This window comes from Sebastes umbrosus, chromosome 19, assembly GCF_015220745.1.
Source record: "Sebastes umbrosus isolate fSebUmb1 chromosome 19, fSebUmb1.pri, whole genome shotgun sequence".
NCBI classification, from domain to species: Eukaryota; Metazoa; Chordata; class Actinopteri; order Perciformes; family Sebastidae; genus Sebastes; species Sebastes umbrosus.
Window position 1 is genome coordinate 5,242,422 of NC_051287.1, and position 17,910 is coordinate 5,260,331.

Below are 17,910 nucleotides of genomic sequence, written 5' to 3' on the forward strand. Positions count from 1 at the left end.
TCTGATTTTGCTTTGTGCATATCTGACTCAGATCTGTTTTTTGGGGTTTTCAGAACAGTGTGAACAACACCAATTACATGGGATCTGATCTTTTCATTCAGATTTAGGCCACTTTTCACATACATGTAGTCCGAAAATCAGATACAGGTCCGATTGTTTGCAATGCGGCCTCAGTCTGAACAGTCATATCTGAATTCATGTTACTTCTACGAGATCGACATTCGTCAAAGCGAAGCCATCCATGTCACGATCCCACCACCAGACTCAGACTCAGCATCTACACACACACCTCCGTACAGAAGTAGCAGCAAAAATCTCCACGTAGCCTCAGTTGCAACAGATACTGTAGGAATAAAAAGTGAAAATCAGACAGTAAAAAAATAACTCTTGGACAGGCTGCATCATGTTTCCTCCTCCGTAGCTATACCCGGAGTAAAGTATTGTTGAGGAACCTCTTCCTCTTGTGAACAGGGGTGAGAAGAGTGTCCAACTGTGAAGAAATGGATGTCAACAGTTTCACTGAAAACGGGCTTTATTGAATATAAATCTGTGGTACAGTGCCCATGAGGTGGTGCTGCTGTGATTTAAGTCAAACTGTGAGCAAAAAAAAAAAAGAAGGCTTCGTATGATTACAGTCATTTTGATATCCGCTAGCTGTGCCATGTAAAAAGAAAATGTAAAAGAAAATAAAGACACTTGTGGTATTCGGGTGCATGTAAATGATGCTCTGATAAATTATTGAAAGGAGTTAAGTGTATCTAGGTTGGTTGGTTTATAAGCACTGATATAGTGGGAACACAGTGAGCCAACATTAGGCTCCTGGTAATGAGAAATAAAGTGTAAGTAATGTCTAACAGGAGCGCATTAGGTAGCCAAAACACCATGTATATACCTTAGACTAGCATCATAGGATGTGACGAGAAAGGGTTAAACATTAATATTGGCACAGATAACATTGTTACTGGAGCGAAACAAATACAGTCAATATGATGTGAAATGTCTGGAAGTTAAATATATGGCTTCATAATCTTTACACAAACACGTATTCTAATCGAATCCAGGCCAAAAACACTGTAGCTGAAACTAAATACTGACACAAAAAACTTTTTACTAAGATAGCGACTTATTGAAAAATTCCTTTTTTTAATACATTTCATAGCTCAGTCTTTAGAAAAATACTGTTTTTTTCCGACTCGGATTTGTTCCGTTGCAAAGTAAATTTTTAAAAATCTAAACTTTAAAACCGCATTTTATGTCATTGTCCTTATTTCAGATTGAAACAGTATGACGAGTAATATCATCACGGTCAATGTGGTCACCACAGACCTCTGCTTCACAACCAACCATCACTGAGACATCGTGTCTCTTCGCCTCGAAACGTGCACGCACACGCAAACGCAAAAAAACATCTGCATAGAAAATTTGCATAGATTATGCATGATTTGCATAGACGCCTAAATTGTGCTGGCCTTCATATCTCTAAAATCTAACAGTAAAGTTCTAACGGGGAAGGCGAGCAGAATTTATCGGCAGGATTTAGTTATTTTAGCATGTACACAACAAAGGCCCTGTTCAGACCTGGTACTAACATGCGTCCTCAGTGATGAAGTACAGGTGTGAACGCACTCAAGACACATTGAAGACGCATTGAGATCGGATCTTTTAGACCACATTCAGAAGTGGTCTGGGCCACATATGACCACATTCTTCAACTGATGTCCCGCTAAGTTCCTCAGGTGAATAGACCGGCAGACGCAGGTGCTTGTCTGCCTCGCAGCATGGAAACGGCCTCTGTGCTCTACTGTATTCTGTCAGTAAAACTGTATTTTATTAAAATATATCTTATCTATAGGCTACATAATATACAGACTATCAGACTAGGCACAAGAAGTGCATTATTATTATCATACTGTCGGAGATGTGTCAGTGTTTTTGTTCCACTGTTTTGCACAGAGTTGACGCCCGCCCGCCCGCCCGCCCTCTGATGCTCTGTACCCCGCTGTTGCCGGGCAAAGGTAGCGGTGCCAGCGGTACAATAACCTCTTACTTTGATGTTAATAAAATGTACCCGAATTCACGAATATGTAGGATATTACTATAGACATTCATGTAATATTACGTCACAGCGTCTGCTGTATTAGCCATGTGTTTACTGCGTGTTTATTTGCATATAGAGCGGGGAAGTCAGATCCGATCACAAGTGGTCACTCATGTGGAGACGCATTGTAATCCCAGGTGTGAACAGATGTATTTAAAGCTGTCCACTTGTGTTCAGATCACTCAGGACTTATGTTAATACCAGGTGTGAACAGGGCCAAAGACATGCGATACAGATAAACGAGAGCCAGATATATTGAAAAGTATATGATCATGTATAATCAAAAGCACAGATACCTTAATAAGGACTTAAGGCATATATATGTCTGTATTATCAAAAATTCATAATCATTGGCATCATTACACGTCTGACGTTAAAAATTAAATACAGAAACTGATTGCTAGTTTGCATCCTGATAGATGACGGTGGACTGGAGCATGAAGCCTCCTCTCCCTACATGGAGCCGGGGGAAGGTCCTGAGCATTCCACGCATCACTGCTGCATTACTGCTGCTCTCGCTCGCTCTCACTGTTCCTGGCCGTCCTCCCGCAGCTCCGTGGGGAGGAACTTGTACTGCTGCTGTCGGATCGTGGCCAGCTTCTTCCTGGCCTCGTCCAGCTCCCTTTCTTTCCGCAGCATCTCCTCCTGAGCGGCGATGATCTGCAACGCAACACAGTCTGTCAGCATACTGAGGGAAACACCAGCTAAATATGACCACCTCACCCTTATGGGTATGTTAGCGGAGTGCATGGGGCTCTAATAAGAGGATCTCTGACTCACCTGAGCGATGCCTCCCACCATCTTACTCTTGACCACCACGGCCTGGTCGTCCTGAGCGTCAAACGCTGCTTTCTGTGCTGCCTTCACCAGATTATCAGAGGCTCTCTTCACAGCATTTCCAGCAGCCTGTAAACACACACAGAGGATTCAAAACATGAGTTTTTCATTGTTGACATTGGAAGCAGTTAAACTAACAAAAAAACAAGGAGCTTTTCACAATTGAAAGTTCCAGAAAAAACTAGTAAGTGGACCTTAAGTTTAGGGTGTTTTCACACTCGGTCCCTTTCAGCCCTCCAAACGAACTCAGAGCGATGAGTCAGCATTTTTTGCACATACGTGAACACCACTCTGAAGAGAACCGTACTCAGACCATGGTTCGCTTCAAGTCTGCATTGCAATTCGCTTAACCTGTACATTGTGAACACAAAGCGCTCTAGTTTCGCTTTAGGGATGTCATGAGAACCGATCTTCTTCGGTATCAAGTCGATGCAAAAATTCTTGTACGTGACGGTACTCAATTTTTTACAGTACCGCAGATACCGTATGTACCGTAGAAGCTCGAGACTAATGGCGCCCCGTCGTCAAAAGAAAATGTGTTTGGATTTTGGCGAGAAACTTGAATAAAAACAGTTGTTTGAAGGAGATGTTTTTACAGTTTTTACAAGACATGTACATTATACGGCCACTTGAGGATAGAGAATAGTCTGTATCAGTCCTGCTCCCAAATGCTCGTTATGATTGTAATAACTGACGACAAAACACATTAATAATTGCATTGATTGCACAGGCAGGACATACTAAAACACTGTAAAACACCGGTGGCAGCAACTTGACGAAAGCGCTGTATTTTCCATATACACCACTCAGATGTGGCTTGTGTGGGCTTAATGAGAAACTATAGCGTGAACAGAACTGAGACCCCATCAGAGCTGAAGTGGACCAGAAAGAGAACTGAGTCCTCTTTCAAATGAACTGACGATGTGAACGCAAAAAGAGCCCCTTTTCTGTTGGTCCACTTTAAGAGGACTGAGTTTAGTTTGTTTAAAAAGGACTAGATGTGAAAACACCCTCAGTCTGTGAGGGATTGTGGAAACAGACTCATGCAGACTTGAGACAGCAGACACATCAACTGTGCTTCTTTGAACAGCAACTCCTGGAAAGGGAATGAGAACTTCAAACCAGAGAGGAAACCATAACAGGTTTTTTTTTTCTTCCTTGCTCAGCGCCTGAGAATAACTGTAAAAGGCAACGAGGAGCAGCCCGCTGAACTACACTCAAAGCCAAACATTTGTCTCATTGGGCAGCTCAGCTCTCTCACAAAGAGGAGTTCTCTCCTTTTGCGGCTCCGCAGGCTGAAATCAGACACTGTGAATCCTCCTCTACTGGTTTATCTTTGGCTGGAATGTTACTGTTAGTATGGCCATGACATACAACATCGGCTACAACCTTCATCAGCTGTACTATACACACACAGAGGCCACACACTAAACTGGGACTGTCACAGCGTCGGAGGTACCACGTGGGGGGCTGATGATCTAAATATGCCCATCAAGTCCATTGTTAAAATGTTTTAAGTGGAATAAAAATCCAGGGTCATCCCATCACAGCCCTGAGAGAAAGTTCCTCCAGTATGTTTCCCCCCCTGACCGTCCGTCCACACTTCAGCCGTGTTTTTAGACATTCATCAGTTTAAATCCTCTCAGCTGTCTACATCGGTGACCTCACGGCTCACATTTCACTCACACGTAACGACAGCAAGATGGACAAAGTCATGTCGTTTCTCACGCGTGGATCTTTACACACCGACTTATTGCTTCTTCACAGGTTACAATCTGGTGTTTGACGATGGGAGAATCCTGTTTATGGGCTGACCCACGTCTACATTGTTATATAACATGTCGTCACATGTGGCCATGTGACCTTTTACATGACTCTGTACAGGTTTGATATACCGGTCTGTCACATGACTCAGCTGTGCAGTGGTAACACAGAAAACACAAAATTGGATATTTGTACAGAAGCAGAGCAAATTTTCCGTTGTTCTGTAGGAAGCGAATAATTGAGGCCGTTTTCTTGTCTGTCTTGGATTATGGTGACGTTATCTGTAGAAACGCCTCTGCCTCCACTCTCCCTTAGATTCAGTTTATCACTCCACCCTGAGATTTATTACCGGTGACAGTTATTCTACTCATCACTTCATCTATTTATGAAGCCCTTAATGGCAACTTCCCGTCATACATCACGTCCTTATTTAATTGGTCCTTTAGTCATTACTCAACCTGTTCAAGTGATCGTCTAAAGCTTGATGTCCCGCGTACAAACACTAAAAATGGGGAAACTGCTTTTGGTGTTTGTGCTGCAAAAACGTAGACAGTTTACACATTAAGATTAAACACATTTATACCTCTAGGTGATTTTAAATCCATGAGTACAAACTACTCTTGAATGCAACTGTTTTTAACATTGTTCTATTGTCGTCTGGCTGATTGCTTCTTGTGATTCGTTAATTATGTTCTGTGTCTATTTATATTTCTTTTGTGTTATTGTACACTCGACATCACTGAAAGTGAAGGCATGCCCTCAATGATACCTCGAGATTTAAATAAAGGTTGAATGAATGAATGAATGAATGAATGAATGAATGATAACTCCCAGGTTGGCTGCTAATTAATATTATTGTAGGTGGTACCAAATAAACTGGTACCTCTGTGTATGAGCCAGGACTTTCCCTGAACTACCTGCCAACAGCCACCTTTCCCTCAGAGACTGGACGTTACTCATCACTCGGAATAATTACAACCTTAAAAAGCACCACGGCAAAGAGTTAAGAGAGCAAATGCTGCTGGTGTAATCATAGATCAGGGCTAATGTTTCCAGTTCTGGTGCCACGGGCGGCCTGGTGGATTGTTTCCAGAGCTCCTGTAGACATAAATGTATGGGAATTAGTGTGGTGGCAGCTGCAGGCCCAGAAGAGGAGGAGATAAGCCACTGCTGATTGGATCAGAGAATATGAGATGGCCTGCTCACAGCTAGCATACACACAGCCTTAAATATAGTTTTTTTGGGTGGATGGGGTGACAGGAGATACTTGTAGTTTCTGTCATGTCTAGGGACTGTGCATCAGTTACACATAAAGGTCAAAGCGACCCATCTGTGCTACATTATTTCCATCAGTGAATCAGTGCTTTCAGTGCAGTTTAAGGAGAATGTTTTAAAGCAGAACTCCGCTAATTTAAAAAGTGAGTTTACTCGTCATGGGGAGAAAATAATCCTGATGATGTCAGAGTGTTGTTATCAGCGCTGACTCAGCTTGGATTTGAGCAGTTTGTAACTCAGGCCTCAGGATAAATCACAAAGGATTAAAGTCAGGATATCACTTTTTTTAATCCGTCTCTTGAGAGTCCCCAAAACTTTATGGGAAATGCAACAGTAAATCTGTGGAGTAGCCCTTTAAAAGCACTGAAATGCAGCAGCGTGTAAAAGGAAGTCTTACCTGTGCTAAATATAGAGCACACTAATCCTGATGTAGCAGCTGTGCAGATCATGCAGCTCACCTGTAACCCTATAAAGTCGGGCCTATTAATAGACTATCTGACAACGTCAGCTGTCGCAGAATGGCCTAATGTTGTGATGGGACTATTGTTCCCTCAGCAGGTACCATGACACATCTCACTATGGATTTAGAGGCTCAGGGGGCTAACTTTGGACACAACACTGGCTTTTTTTTAGTCCTGAGAAAATGGCTCAAGTTCAAACAAACTCCGTTGCCGGTAACTAATGCAGATTCTTTGCCTCTATTTTCCTCATGTTTACTGTGATTAAGTCATATTTCCGGGGGGAGAAGGGAAGAGTCTGCTTATGATGTACTGTACAGAATACTGAGGTACGTTATATGATGAATACTTCTGCTTTCAGGCTGCTAAATGTTGATAGTAGTCTTTTTAAACCACAAAAATAGTCGGTTTACGATGTCTGTTTTTCTTCAAATGGCCGGTTCATTGAATGTAGTGATGTAAGTGCAATGCATAAAATGTTTTTATTATTTATTCTATTACTATATGAATTTTTATTCTTCGCCTGGTCCTCGTGTGAGTCAGTATGCACGGTGGCCACAAGAGGTGCCAGTTTGCATCTCCGCCCATGGACGGAGTTATTTATTTATTTATTCGTTCATTAATTAATTAATTAATTAATTAATTAATTTATTCATTCACTTATCTATTGTCTCTGACATGCTGATGACTGCTGCCGTCTGTCTGTCTGAGTTTGTGTACTGTATGGTCTGGGTAGATTGTTGAAACTGAATTGCCCTTCTGGGATAAATACAGTTGGTTGAATCTGAATCTAAACCAGCAATGTGTCAGTCTGTCTGACCTCTGACCTCTGACCTCTGTCTGTCTGTCTGTGGATCCAAGGGTTGGACGCAGGTCGGAGGCGGTCTGGCTTACTTTGCTACCGAAAAAAAACATCAAACAAACAGAGGTGTGTGTGTGTGTGTGTGTGTGTGTGTGTGTGTGTGTGTGTGTGTGTGTGCGTGTGTGTGTGTGTGTGTGTGTGTGTGTGTGTGTGTGTGTGTGTGTGTGTGTGTGTGTGTGTTAACATGCAGTGCTGACCTGGAGCCTCTTCATGGTCTGGGAGTCCTGGTCAGCCTTGACCTTGCAGGCCACCAGCAGCTGAGCGGTGGAGGCTGCCACCTGCTTGGCCGACGAGATGAGCCTCTCCTCGCTGGCCTGTCCCTGCACCGCGGAGTTGGCTGCTTCGCACAGGTTGTTGGTCGCCGCTGCAACCATTCGAGCCTGAGGAGTCAAAGGCATCGCCCGGTAAGGTGTGTTTTAACTAATAACTTTGAAACATTTTTAATTAAACGTTGAGGGTGAAAGACTTACAGCTGAAATCAGCCCATGAGACCACTGTCCATCATCCACCGAGTTGGCTTTGATCGCTCCCACCTGAAAATACAGGAAAACTGGCTCAGAGTCATCAATCTATAAGTGTGTGTGGCCAAAGCATTCAAGGGATATCAAAAACAGAAAATGCACAGAGGGGATAAGAATGACACGGATGGGCAACTTCAATCTCTGAACCCATCGTCTATCAGTCTGATGACAGATAAGCCTCTGGGGCGAAGGGGTCATTGTTTATAGTCTGATTAGCAACGTGAGACGTGAGACTGGAGCTGGAGTTGTGAGGCGACGTGTACGACCGGATGGTTTCACCAGTGACCAGTTTACAAGCTCATTTTAAAAAAAAAGCTAAAACATCGTCAGACGATAGCCGCTGGGTTCCCAGATTACATTTCGGCCGATGCGTTCCGCCTCTTTGGTTCTCCACACGGACTGTTTACCTGCATTCAACCAAAGCCTGCTCCAACGTGATTGGTCAGTGCTACAAACGGAAACCTGAACGCTTCCGATAGCAAATTCTTGTCCTGTTGCTACAGCTTCTACATTCATATGCAGAATCTGTTTTTGAGATTATGGCAAATTAAACTGACTCCCAAAATCTCATGTACGTGAAGGGGTCTTCTGCTCGGTTCATCCCTCAAGTAGAAGAAGAATTAGGGTGCTATCACATCAGGGACCCGGGCCCAGATCCGAGTACACTTGTCCCCCAAAGTCCAGGTTGTTTGATTAGTGTGAACGCTCCGTAATTCTCGATACATTTTGAGGTAAATATTGGGGTTATTTGGCAGTAATTCCAAAGAAATTTCAAATAGGTTACTAGCTAATTATCACCGAATTACCAATGAAATTTCCGGACCTGTAAAATGAAGTGTTACCCTTGTTTGCAAGAAAATGACTAGCATTAACAAAAAATATATATTTTGTGTAGTATCCTAAGACTGAGATAGTGGTGTCATTTTTGTATGATTTTTAAACATCTTTTGCGTGAGCCTTTCCTCTCTATGCAGAAACTGATTAATAGTTCTCCAAGTTTCCTTCAAGGCCCTGACCTCTGTCAGCTTGTTGCTATGTGTGATGGGGTCCTAGCTGTCCAGTTCTAGGCCTGTTCTTGGGTCCCAAACCTTCTCATTTGGAAGGTGTTTCAAAAACAAGTAGTTTTTGGTGGAAGAAAGATGAGCTCCAAAAATGGGCTAGTAGGTGTTATCATGTTTTGGCTTTTTTGTTTGGGGGAAATGATGATGCACAGCGCAGGAGAAACTCGCCCCTCTGTTAACTCTGTGGAGGGCTTAAATGTTGCCTGTAGTATAAGTAGATCTCAAAGAATATTCATCCTTCAGTTGGATTCAGACGTACCTTCCCTTGAGCCACCAGCTCCCTCTGCGCTGCTGAGGCAGCTTTGACCAGAGCACTGGTGGCAGCTGCGATGGACTTGGCTGCCTCCAAAATCTGCTCCTCAAAGTTCAAGCTCTCATCTGCCTCCTGTTTACAAGAGAGGGAAACCCAACAGTCAATAAACACACTGTGTTACAGGGCTGTGATGATCTGTGGACGATTCATTCAGACAAAAAACGTTCCCATCCTTAAAATGGATGGAACAGGGCGGGTCTACAAGCATGGGGGAAACACTTTGAAATGGAGGGATATTAAAATGCTAACAGGGTCTTTGGGAAAGCCATCATTCATGGTGTGAGGAACTGATAGACGTGCAGCACGCACACACACACACACACTGTATATGACCCTGGTGTGAGGTTAACAGGCTCAGTGTGACTGCTGCTGCTCTGTAAAAAGCCCTCTAACCTTGGGTTTGGTCCTGGGCCTCAGCTGCTCCAGTTTCTTGGCAGCTGCTTCAATAGCTGCCGCTGCTCCTAACAGCTCGTTCTCGGCGATGACGGTGGGATCCTCGGGGTCCACCCACTCCGTGCCTACAACACACACACACAAACGACCCACGTTTTACACTCTTTAGTTGAATATTATATAATGTATTAATAATAATATGGCTCTAAGTATCAGAATTTATTTTAAAGTTCTGCCTCTTCAAGGTTTTATATCACAGCATTAATATATCATCATCAACTATTGTCTATGTACAGATATAGGGGAGTAATGTCTACCTGTCTACCATATATTTATTTATTTATCTATTTTTTATTCTATTTTTTATTTTCTTTTTTGCCCCCACCGAACAATGGAACCGTCTGCCTATTGAAATCAGACTCGCTACTTCATTACCATCTTTTCAGTCCCTTCTAAAAACTTTCTTTTATAGGAAAGCGTTTTTGAATAATTAATATAATGCTGGCTTTTATCATCCCTCTCTGGCCAATTTATTCTGCTTTTTTAAAAAAAAAAAAATGTATTTCAGTCCCAGATGTTTCTTATTTTTATGATCCCTCTGTTGTTTGTATTTTATTTTTTTATTTTTTCCGTTTTTTTTTTATTTTTTCTCTGAAAAGCACTTTGTAACCTTGTTTAGAAAAGTGCTATATAAATAAAGTTTATTATTATTATATTTTTTTCCTGTCTTCTTTTTTGTGTAAAGCAATTTGAGCTGCATTCGATGCATGCATTGTGCTATATTATTACTAATATATATATTTTTTAATTGTAAGTGTGTACTAGTAAGTGAGTCAAGATTTAACAAATTAATGGACAATCCTCACTGAGCTGCATGATTATCTAAACTGAACACACAGTGGCTTAATTAGCTCAGTTGTGCTACATTTTAGAACAGCACAGGAGAGTGGATTATACCACATAACTTGGCCAATTAGTAGCGATCAATATTTATATTTATAGGTGCAATATCCCTTTGCCCCAATACAATTTTGGGGCAATGTGTTCTTTAAGAGTGCACCCTCCAGTGTATCACAAACACACAGTCTCTGTGTCAATGATATAATGACACCAGAGGACAAATGCTAGGAAAGGTACTCAAGGCAAATCCAAGAGATCTTTGCACTCCAATCATGCCGTGTCAGCAGGGTTGGGTTCCAATAAGCACTTTCCCTTTTGGATCCTGTTCCAGATTCACTAAGCTCTGAGGCTAATGAACCTCCTAGCCTTGTTCTTTTTTTAATTATCCAACAGCGAAGTCTTCTACATGAATGTTTTGTATGTAATGCACAGCATGCAGTACATTATGGATATGCAATGCATCCATAGGTGACTTGCCAAAAGGTCAAATACATAACTTGTCTTGTTTATGAGCTCTATGATAGTGTCAAAGATGGTTTGCTAGAGACAGAAGCACCACTAACTGTAACTTCTGCCTACCTTTTTGTAGTTCAAAGTGATGGTGAAACTGCCTCTCTGATTGTATCAGGAGTTTCCCAGTCTAGATATACTTGACATCATATCAATATGTCATGCTTCATCAACCTGATACGGTAATTCTAAATCAGGGCTTGTAGTATTTGGTAAAAAAAAGGTGTGCAAAGTTACTACGCTGTTATTTTAGTGAAAGTGTCATCAGCATTTCATATCTTCTGTTGTTCATCTCATTTTCAGGTTGGATCTACAGGGTGTCTCTCTGCCAACCACAGGTGATTACAAATGATTCAGTTACTCACACAATTGAAGGTTGAACCTTAACAGATTAGAGAAAGGTGTTTGAAGGGATTTACACTTGACAGGTGAATTTGCAATCCTGTGCAATCCTGCACATTAGTCTGGGCGAGTGCTCATCCCACTAAACTCGTCCCTATTTTTCATCTTCAGAAACGAGCATTAAGAATTTTTTAGCTGTGTTCATCAAACTCATTCATCTCAACCTTTGTTTTTCCAGTCCACCATCCACAGTGTTTATCAAGTTAACCAACTTCAGATTAAAATTGATTAAGGTATGCACTGGAGAGCCAACCTCTCCATCACATTTGTTGTTGTTTATGTAATATCAACTTTTCATATGTGTAAACAAATAATAAAAATAATAATATTAATCACAGCTCTTGCTCGTCCATCGAATGAAGTCGTGAACCTACAGCCACGCGGGCAGCAGGATTCAGTTGCAGCTGATGTCTCTTAAAGTGGAGCAGAGGGACATCGATCCGCGATATAAAGCTCTAAGGATGGCTTTACCTCCGTTGACGGATGATGCTGCATTCACGGAATCGCCCTGGGTTCAATGTAATTTGTACTTGACTCTTCAGAGGGGGGGGGGATCCCAGAACAGAGCTGTGTGAAACTGTAGAACTCTACGGAGAGCATGTACTAATCCTACTTCAGATTACTGTCAGGGCTCATTTGCATGAAGAGCTCTAAATAAGAACTGATGCGGGGCTATTTAAGACATGTCTTCTGCATGTCGGAACGGCAGTGTGCATTTTGATACTTCCACTGGGGGCATCAAGTCAGAAGTTGGCTTAAAAACAAACTATTGTGATTTCTTACATCAGCAGTATTTCTTAAATGTGCATATAATTATCAAATAATGGTTATAATGCATAAGTAATATAAAGTATAGTATAGTAATATACAGTATAAGTAATTTTCGATAATTCTTTAGGTAGTAATTCCAAAGAAATTTCAAATAGGTTACTTTCTAATTATCACCTAATTACCATGAAATTTGCAGACCGAAACTTGTAAATGTGTTATTATCATGATTCAAGTACATTACTGGTGACAAATGTCTGGTAGAGGTTGGTGTTATCAGCAACATCCAGACCCATTTTGACATTCTGACACCATTAAATGTAGACGGAGACATGAAGAGACACCCCGAAGGAATGTAGTTTTGTTCTGCCGTCATTCTTTTGTTGTGAAGAGGTCAAAGGTTAACATACCTTTCATGGCCTCGGCAGCTTGGATGAGCTCGGTGACGGAGCCCGCCACCCGCTTGGAGTAGTTGGACAACTGTTGCTTCAGATCATGAGAGGGCTTGTGGATGATCTGTGGGTCAGGAGGGGGAAAAAAATCATAACCTTTAATTCAACCTTTTTTACATTCACCTTCTGCAAAACTGATGTTTAACATTTTTCCTTGAAGCAAATCTTGTGCTAAGATAATAAAGGTGTTGAACATTACTCTGCACTTTCATATTCCATACCCTTTCATTGAAATGCTTAGAGGACAGGAAAGAAATGTCTACATCTGTGTTTGTCTCGTTGCACCCTAATAACAGGAACAAGTGAGGGCAGCGTGGGGCTGGATCATCCACCTTACCACACTGCATGTTAGGTTTTCCCTTTTATTTGTGATCCATCTGTGTATACGCATATACAGCTTGACACTGAGGAAGAAACTACATTGATGGTGTTGTTCCATTTCACACACATGAATTAGTATTCACAGAAACACCTCACACATACTTTAGATGGTTTTCTAGAGTGATCTGAGGATGATGTAAAGTGAAAATAAAAAAAACATGGCAGACAGAATTGTATAATAAAACCTTTCTTTAGGTTGTTAGCCAATTTCACTGATGTTTTTAAGTCTAAAAATCAATCCATAACATGCATATTAATGTGCATTAATTCCATTTGTCTGATACATTTAATTGTAAAGCGACCGCAGAGAGAACACAAGTTGAAGACAAGCTTGTCTGTTGGTGCTCAGATGTATTTGGGTTTCAGTTTGTGTCCTCAAACTGTCCTAGGTGGACATGCAGTATTCAGGTTGGAGAGCAGTGTGCGACAGGTGCAAGGCATTAACAGGGCTCAGCCCATACCCAGCTCAAGTTAATTCAGATGTGTTGTCATGAGAAGATAGAGGCGAGGACGTAACTGCACAAGAACGCATGCAGCGGGCCAAACTAATGCCACTGGCAAAACACATCCACACACTGCACACCAACCCAACGGATACCCACATGTGCTGAGGGGAACACTGTTAACCTGAGCTCCAGTAATCAAACAATGTCAGACGGTGGGAAACTGGCATGCTTTGTGTTACATTAATGCAAACAACTCTGTGCGTCAAGTCTGTGATGTCATGAGGTTGAAAGGTTAAGAGGCCCCGCTGTGCCGCTGTGTGTTCATTTGATGGCAAGAAGTCAACAAGAAAAACAAACCGTGTCGCTGAGCAACATGATCAACAGGTCAGTTTTCTACAGAGGTCAAGGACTAGAGAGACCGGTTGAGGTCTTGTTCCAACCATCAGAGGGCAGGTCAGGACCACATCTACTCTGTCTAGGAAAAGTACTGTACTCAACTCCCATTCAACTGTTTCCTGATCTTTTATTCTTAATCTTAATCTTCACTTTTTTGCATCGGCCACCAGATCTAGCACGAACGGTTGTTGATGCCAATTTTCCTAGTGGCCAAACGGTGGTACTACAACTTCTGTGTCCGTCACGTGATGCCATTGGGCCCAAAAATACTTTTTCCCCATAGACTTACATTGGGAAAGAGACGTCTGTAACTCAGCTGATCATTTTTTTTCCCAGTATGAACACTTGAATAGTCCTGATTTAAATCATTAGGTCCTAAAAGTTGCACTAATGTGATCTGAGTCCAGAGTTAATTCCCTTCCTACGTTCATACGATTGAGCCCCAGACCGAGGCTGGAGCAAGGGCTGGGAGGTGGAGTTAGCAAGCCGTGAAGACGGCGTAACGGCTGTGACCCCCGTACTGCGCCTGCTCTATGGGCCCAATGGATGCGGAAGATCGCCAGAAGATCCGGCTACTTTTCCACTCGGAAGTCGAGCCATTTAGGCTTCATGCGCCACTGAGCAACTTTCATAGGAATGAACGGGACCCCGCCTCCAACGCTGTATCCAGTTCTCTTAATACATCCATGGTAGGGACACCTCATCCTCTGATAAGACCCATCAGGTGGTGTGTAAATGCTACAGTTACTGTGTCAGGTTCCTTCAGTGTGCAGATGACTGCTGCCTTACTGTATATCAAAAAAAGCTGCTTATCCAAGCATCCCCTCCTGTCCACAAGAAGGTCTGACATCTGTTAACATGCTGCTGACGGTACTCTGCAGCATGGTTGTGGTGTATAAAGTATTCAGTGAAGCATTCAACCAATGCAGCAGCACACTTGTGCAGGTCATTCACGTGGCGTACTCACCGGCTTGCACCGACATCAGTGAGCCACAAGTTTAAAAGGAACATTGGCAGAGCCATGGGAAAAGGGAAAGAAAAGAGGTCATCAAACACATGACAGCTGATATGAGAGTGACATATAGAGCAGAGGTTTGTAAGCATGCAGCCGTCATGCTGTGAACGCTATCACTGCGAGCTCAAAACTTCTCTGGAATCAAATGATTTATTTAGTAACTATAAAGGAAATGACAGACACAAGACTGTAAAATTACATTTTAAAAGGCTTTAGCAACTTAGGGTGTTTTCACGCTTTCAGCGCTCCGAACAAACTCAGAGCGATTAGTCAGTACCGTAGTCAGAACCGTACTGTGAGTACGGTTCGATTCAAGTCTGCGTTGCGGTTCGTTTAAAGGTAGGGTCGACGATGTTGCACATCGTGTACGCACTTTGAGTTCAGGCTGGTGCACGCCAAGGTTAGAGTACGAGCAGGGAGGCATCTGATTGGTTCTTTCCAAGCGCACCGCGAGGCAGTGATTGGTAGACATTTATACAGGATTACAGCAGCTACAGATGACGGCTCTTTTCCGGTCCTTTTTCAGAGCTCTTAAGTAATGGATCGCTGTCGGGGTGTAAAGACCATTTCAAGCAATATAACAAATAGTGTATACTGGATAGCATCGTCAACCCTGCCTTTAAGCTGTGCATTGTGAACACAAAGGGCATTGTGTTTTAGCCCTCTAGAGTTGCCCTAGACAGATCACACACGCTTGCACACTGTGATGCTCGGAAAAACAAAACGGAACCACGGCAGCTAGTAGACGAAGAGTAATTTGGACTGAAGAAGAAACTACTGCACTTCTCCAGATGTGCAACGAAAAACACATTAAACGGCAACTGTCTACAACGAACAGAAACGCTGAAGTTTTCCTCCAATTTTCACTTCATATGAAAGTGAGGGGCTTCATTAGGATGGCACTGCAGTGCCGCGGCAAAGTAAAAAAAAAACTACGTCAAAAGTACTTTTAAAAAAGCGGGGAATCCGCTGACATAAAAGACACATGCCCCTTTTACGACAAAGTGGAGAGTATTCTGTGTGGAAGCGCCTGTGCCAGCACTAAAAATGTCATTGAAGGGGAAAGCATTGACCAGCGGGGATGAAGGTAGGAACTATAGAGTGAACAGAGAGAAGACTGAAGTGGACTAGAAACAGAACTGAGTCCTCTTTCAAATGAACTGATAATATGAACGCAAACAGAACTGAGTCCCTTTTCTGTTGGTCCATTTAGAGGACCGAGTTTGGTGAATGAATTTATACTGGGATGTATAGCTATTAGCAGCGTTGAGGTGCCACTGAGCAAGGCACCCCGACACTGCTCAAGTGACACTATTCACCAGTTCACAGATACAGACAGCTGTAGTACTGGTGCCGGGCCGTGGTGTTAATGTGTGGAAGTGTTAAAGAGTAGAGCAGGGTGTTGCTGAAAATAAAAACAGGATATCAGAAAAAAAAAATCAGATTTGACCGAGCCTATAGTACCGTAGAGGTGGTTCTGTTCGCCCCCTCTAGTCAGTGCTTTTTAAAGCTTCTACTTTAATAGCACGATCACAATGAGCAGCAAATGTGTGCAAGGTCGATAACATAACTCATTTCATATCCTTTAAACAGCTGTGCCAGTCACAGTGTGGTATGAGGAACACGCCTCTGAGTAGTAATATTGCTGTCTGAGGTGCAGAATGGCAACACACAGAGGATGTGACGTGTGGAGGGTTCAGGCTCGTCACTGTATTGTGTGTGTTTATTTTTTGTAATCCAATGACCTGCACAATAACCCTCTTTCTGGCTCTATAGTAAAAAAAACAAAACAATGAGTACAATTATGGTTGAAATAAATGATGTATTTCTATAATCTCCTGTTCATTTTGTCTGAGTTTCTGAATGAGGCGCTTTTTATTTGTTCTTTTAATTTCACTTTTCTTCATTGTGGCTACTGCTGTTTATTCTTATAATTCCCTCATTTCAACTGCTTCTACTTATTCCAATGCATGAAAGGTTTTAGGGACTGCTAGGATAAATGGGTAGCACTGTAAACTGCTGATAGTACAGTATATGTTAGTGTGTCTTCATGTACGTAGGTAAAGATGTCTTACCACCAGCACATGCTCCAGCAGTCCCAGATACCCAGTAGCACATTCGTTGCCGTAGCGCAGAGCTCTCATCTGGACCTCCTTGCTGACCTCTGGGTGGTAAGCGGCTTGCTAAGAGAGCAGAACAGACAGAAATCAGCATCTGAACCAAACACATGTACACAGTATGTAGATGAGTCAAATATCATCCTTGAATCGTATCGGAACCATAGAAAGTGATACGTATCGTATCGGTGTAAAAAGGTATCGCTACACACCTATTTGATTGGTAAATAATGCCTGTTTATAAATCAGAATTCAGTACTGAAATTATGAACGTTTGTGACCAAAACTGCAAGAGTTACAATCAGTTAGTTAAAGATGGGTGATAAGTAATGATAATGATCCTCTCCTGTGTACCTTGCAGGAGTGCAGCATGTCAGCGATGGCCCGTCTGCTGAGGTTGGCCGTGGCGATGACGTCTTCCTGACGACAAGAATTCCCAGCAGCTACTGCCTTTGCCGTTGCCATGGTGATTCCTTTAGTCATGCGAATGAACTCCTCTGGCGTGGTCGTCGATGGCGGTGGGTCAGAACTGCTGAACACCTGTGTGTTAAAACCAGGAAACCGTTAGTGAAATACTTGATAGTTAAAAGAAAAACAAAACAAAGTGAGTTCGATGCTGCAGGATGAGCATTTTGAAATAGGTACTGCAGCTGTTAGCGCACGTTTTTGCAATTTGAGGGTTACCTTCTAGACACGGCTGCATTAGCCTCTGGCCAACAGCAATCAGAATCACTTCAGCGGCTGTGTGTCTCAAATACTCGCTGCCTTGATAACTCAGCTGCACACGGATCACAAAGAGACGAGCCGATGCTTTTCAGGTCGGGTAAAATCTAACATTAACGTTATCTCTGTTGATCCAGTTAATTTGCTTGCTTCCATTGCTGCAGTAGGCTGTGTTTATGTGCCAATTTGTATGTGAAAACGAGGTGTTGAAATGGGCC

At 42.4% G+C, this 17,910-nt stretch overlaps 1 protein-coding gene across 4 annotated transcripts in view; it reads right to left on the minus strand.

The window, feature by feature from the left end:
* Positions 1-2,190: 2,190 nt before the first annotated feature.
* tln1 (talin 1) overlaps positions 2,191-17,910 on the minus strand; it is a 53,961-nt gene continuing 38,241 nt past the window's right edge. For 3 of the 4 annotated variants that reach the window (XM_037753626.1, XM_037753624.1, XM_037753625.1), the window contains exons 49-58: positions 17,324-17,509; positions 16,928-17,035; positions 14,805-14,807; positions 12,573-12,678; positions 9,583-9,707; positions 9,136-9,261; positions 7,765-7,827; positions 7,492-7,674; positions 2,879-3,004; positions 2,191-2,758 (exon numbers count right to left, since the gene is read on the minus strand). In XM_037753626.1, coding sequence (XP_037609554.1) covers positions 2,624-2,758; positions 2,879-3,004; positions 7,492-7,674; positions 7,765-7,827; positions 9,136-9,261; positions 9,583-9,707; positions 12,573-12,678; positions 14,805-14,807; positions 16,928-17,035; positions 17,324-17,509 — 1,161 coding nt within the window. In that variant the 3' untranslated portion in view covers positions 2,191-2,623. The remainder of the gene's footprint in view (positions 2,759-2,878; positions 3,005-7,491; positions 7,675-7,764; positions 7,828-9,135; positions 9,262-9,582; positions 9,708-12,572; positions 12,679-14,804; positions 14,808-16,927; positions 17,036-17,323; positions 17,510-17,910) is intronic. The other variant, XM_037753627.1, reaches the window with a different exon arrangement.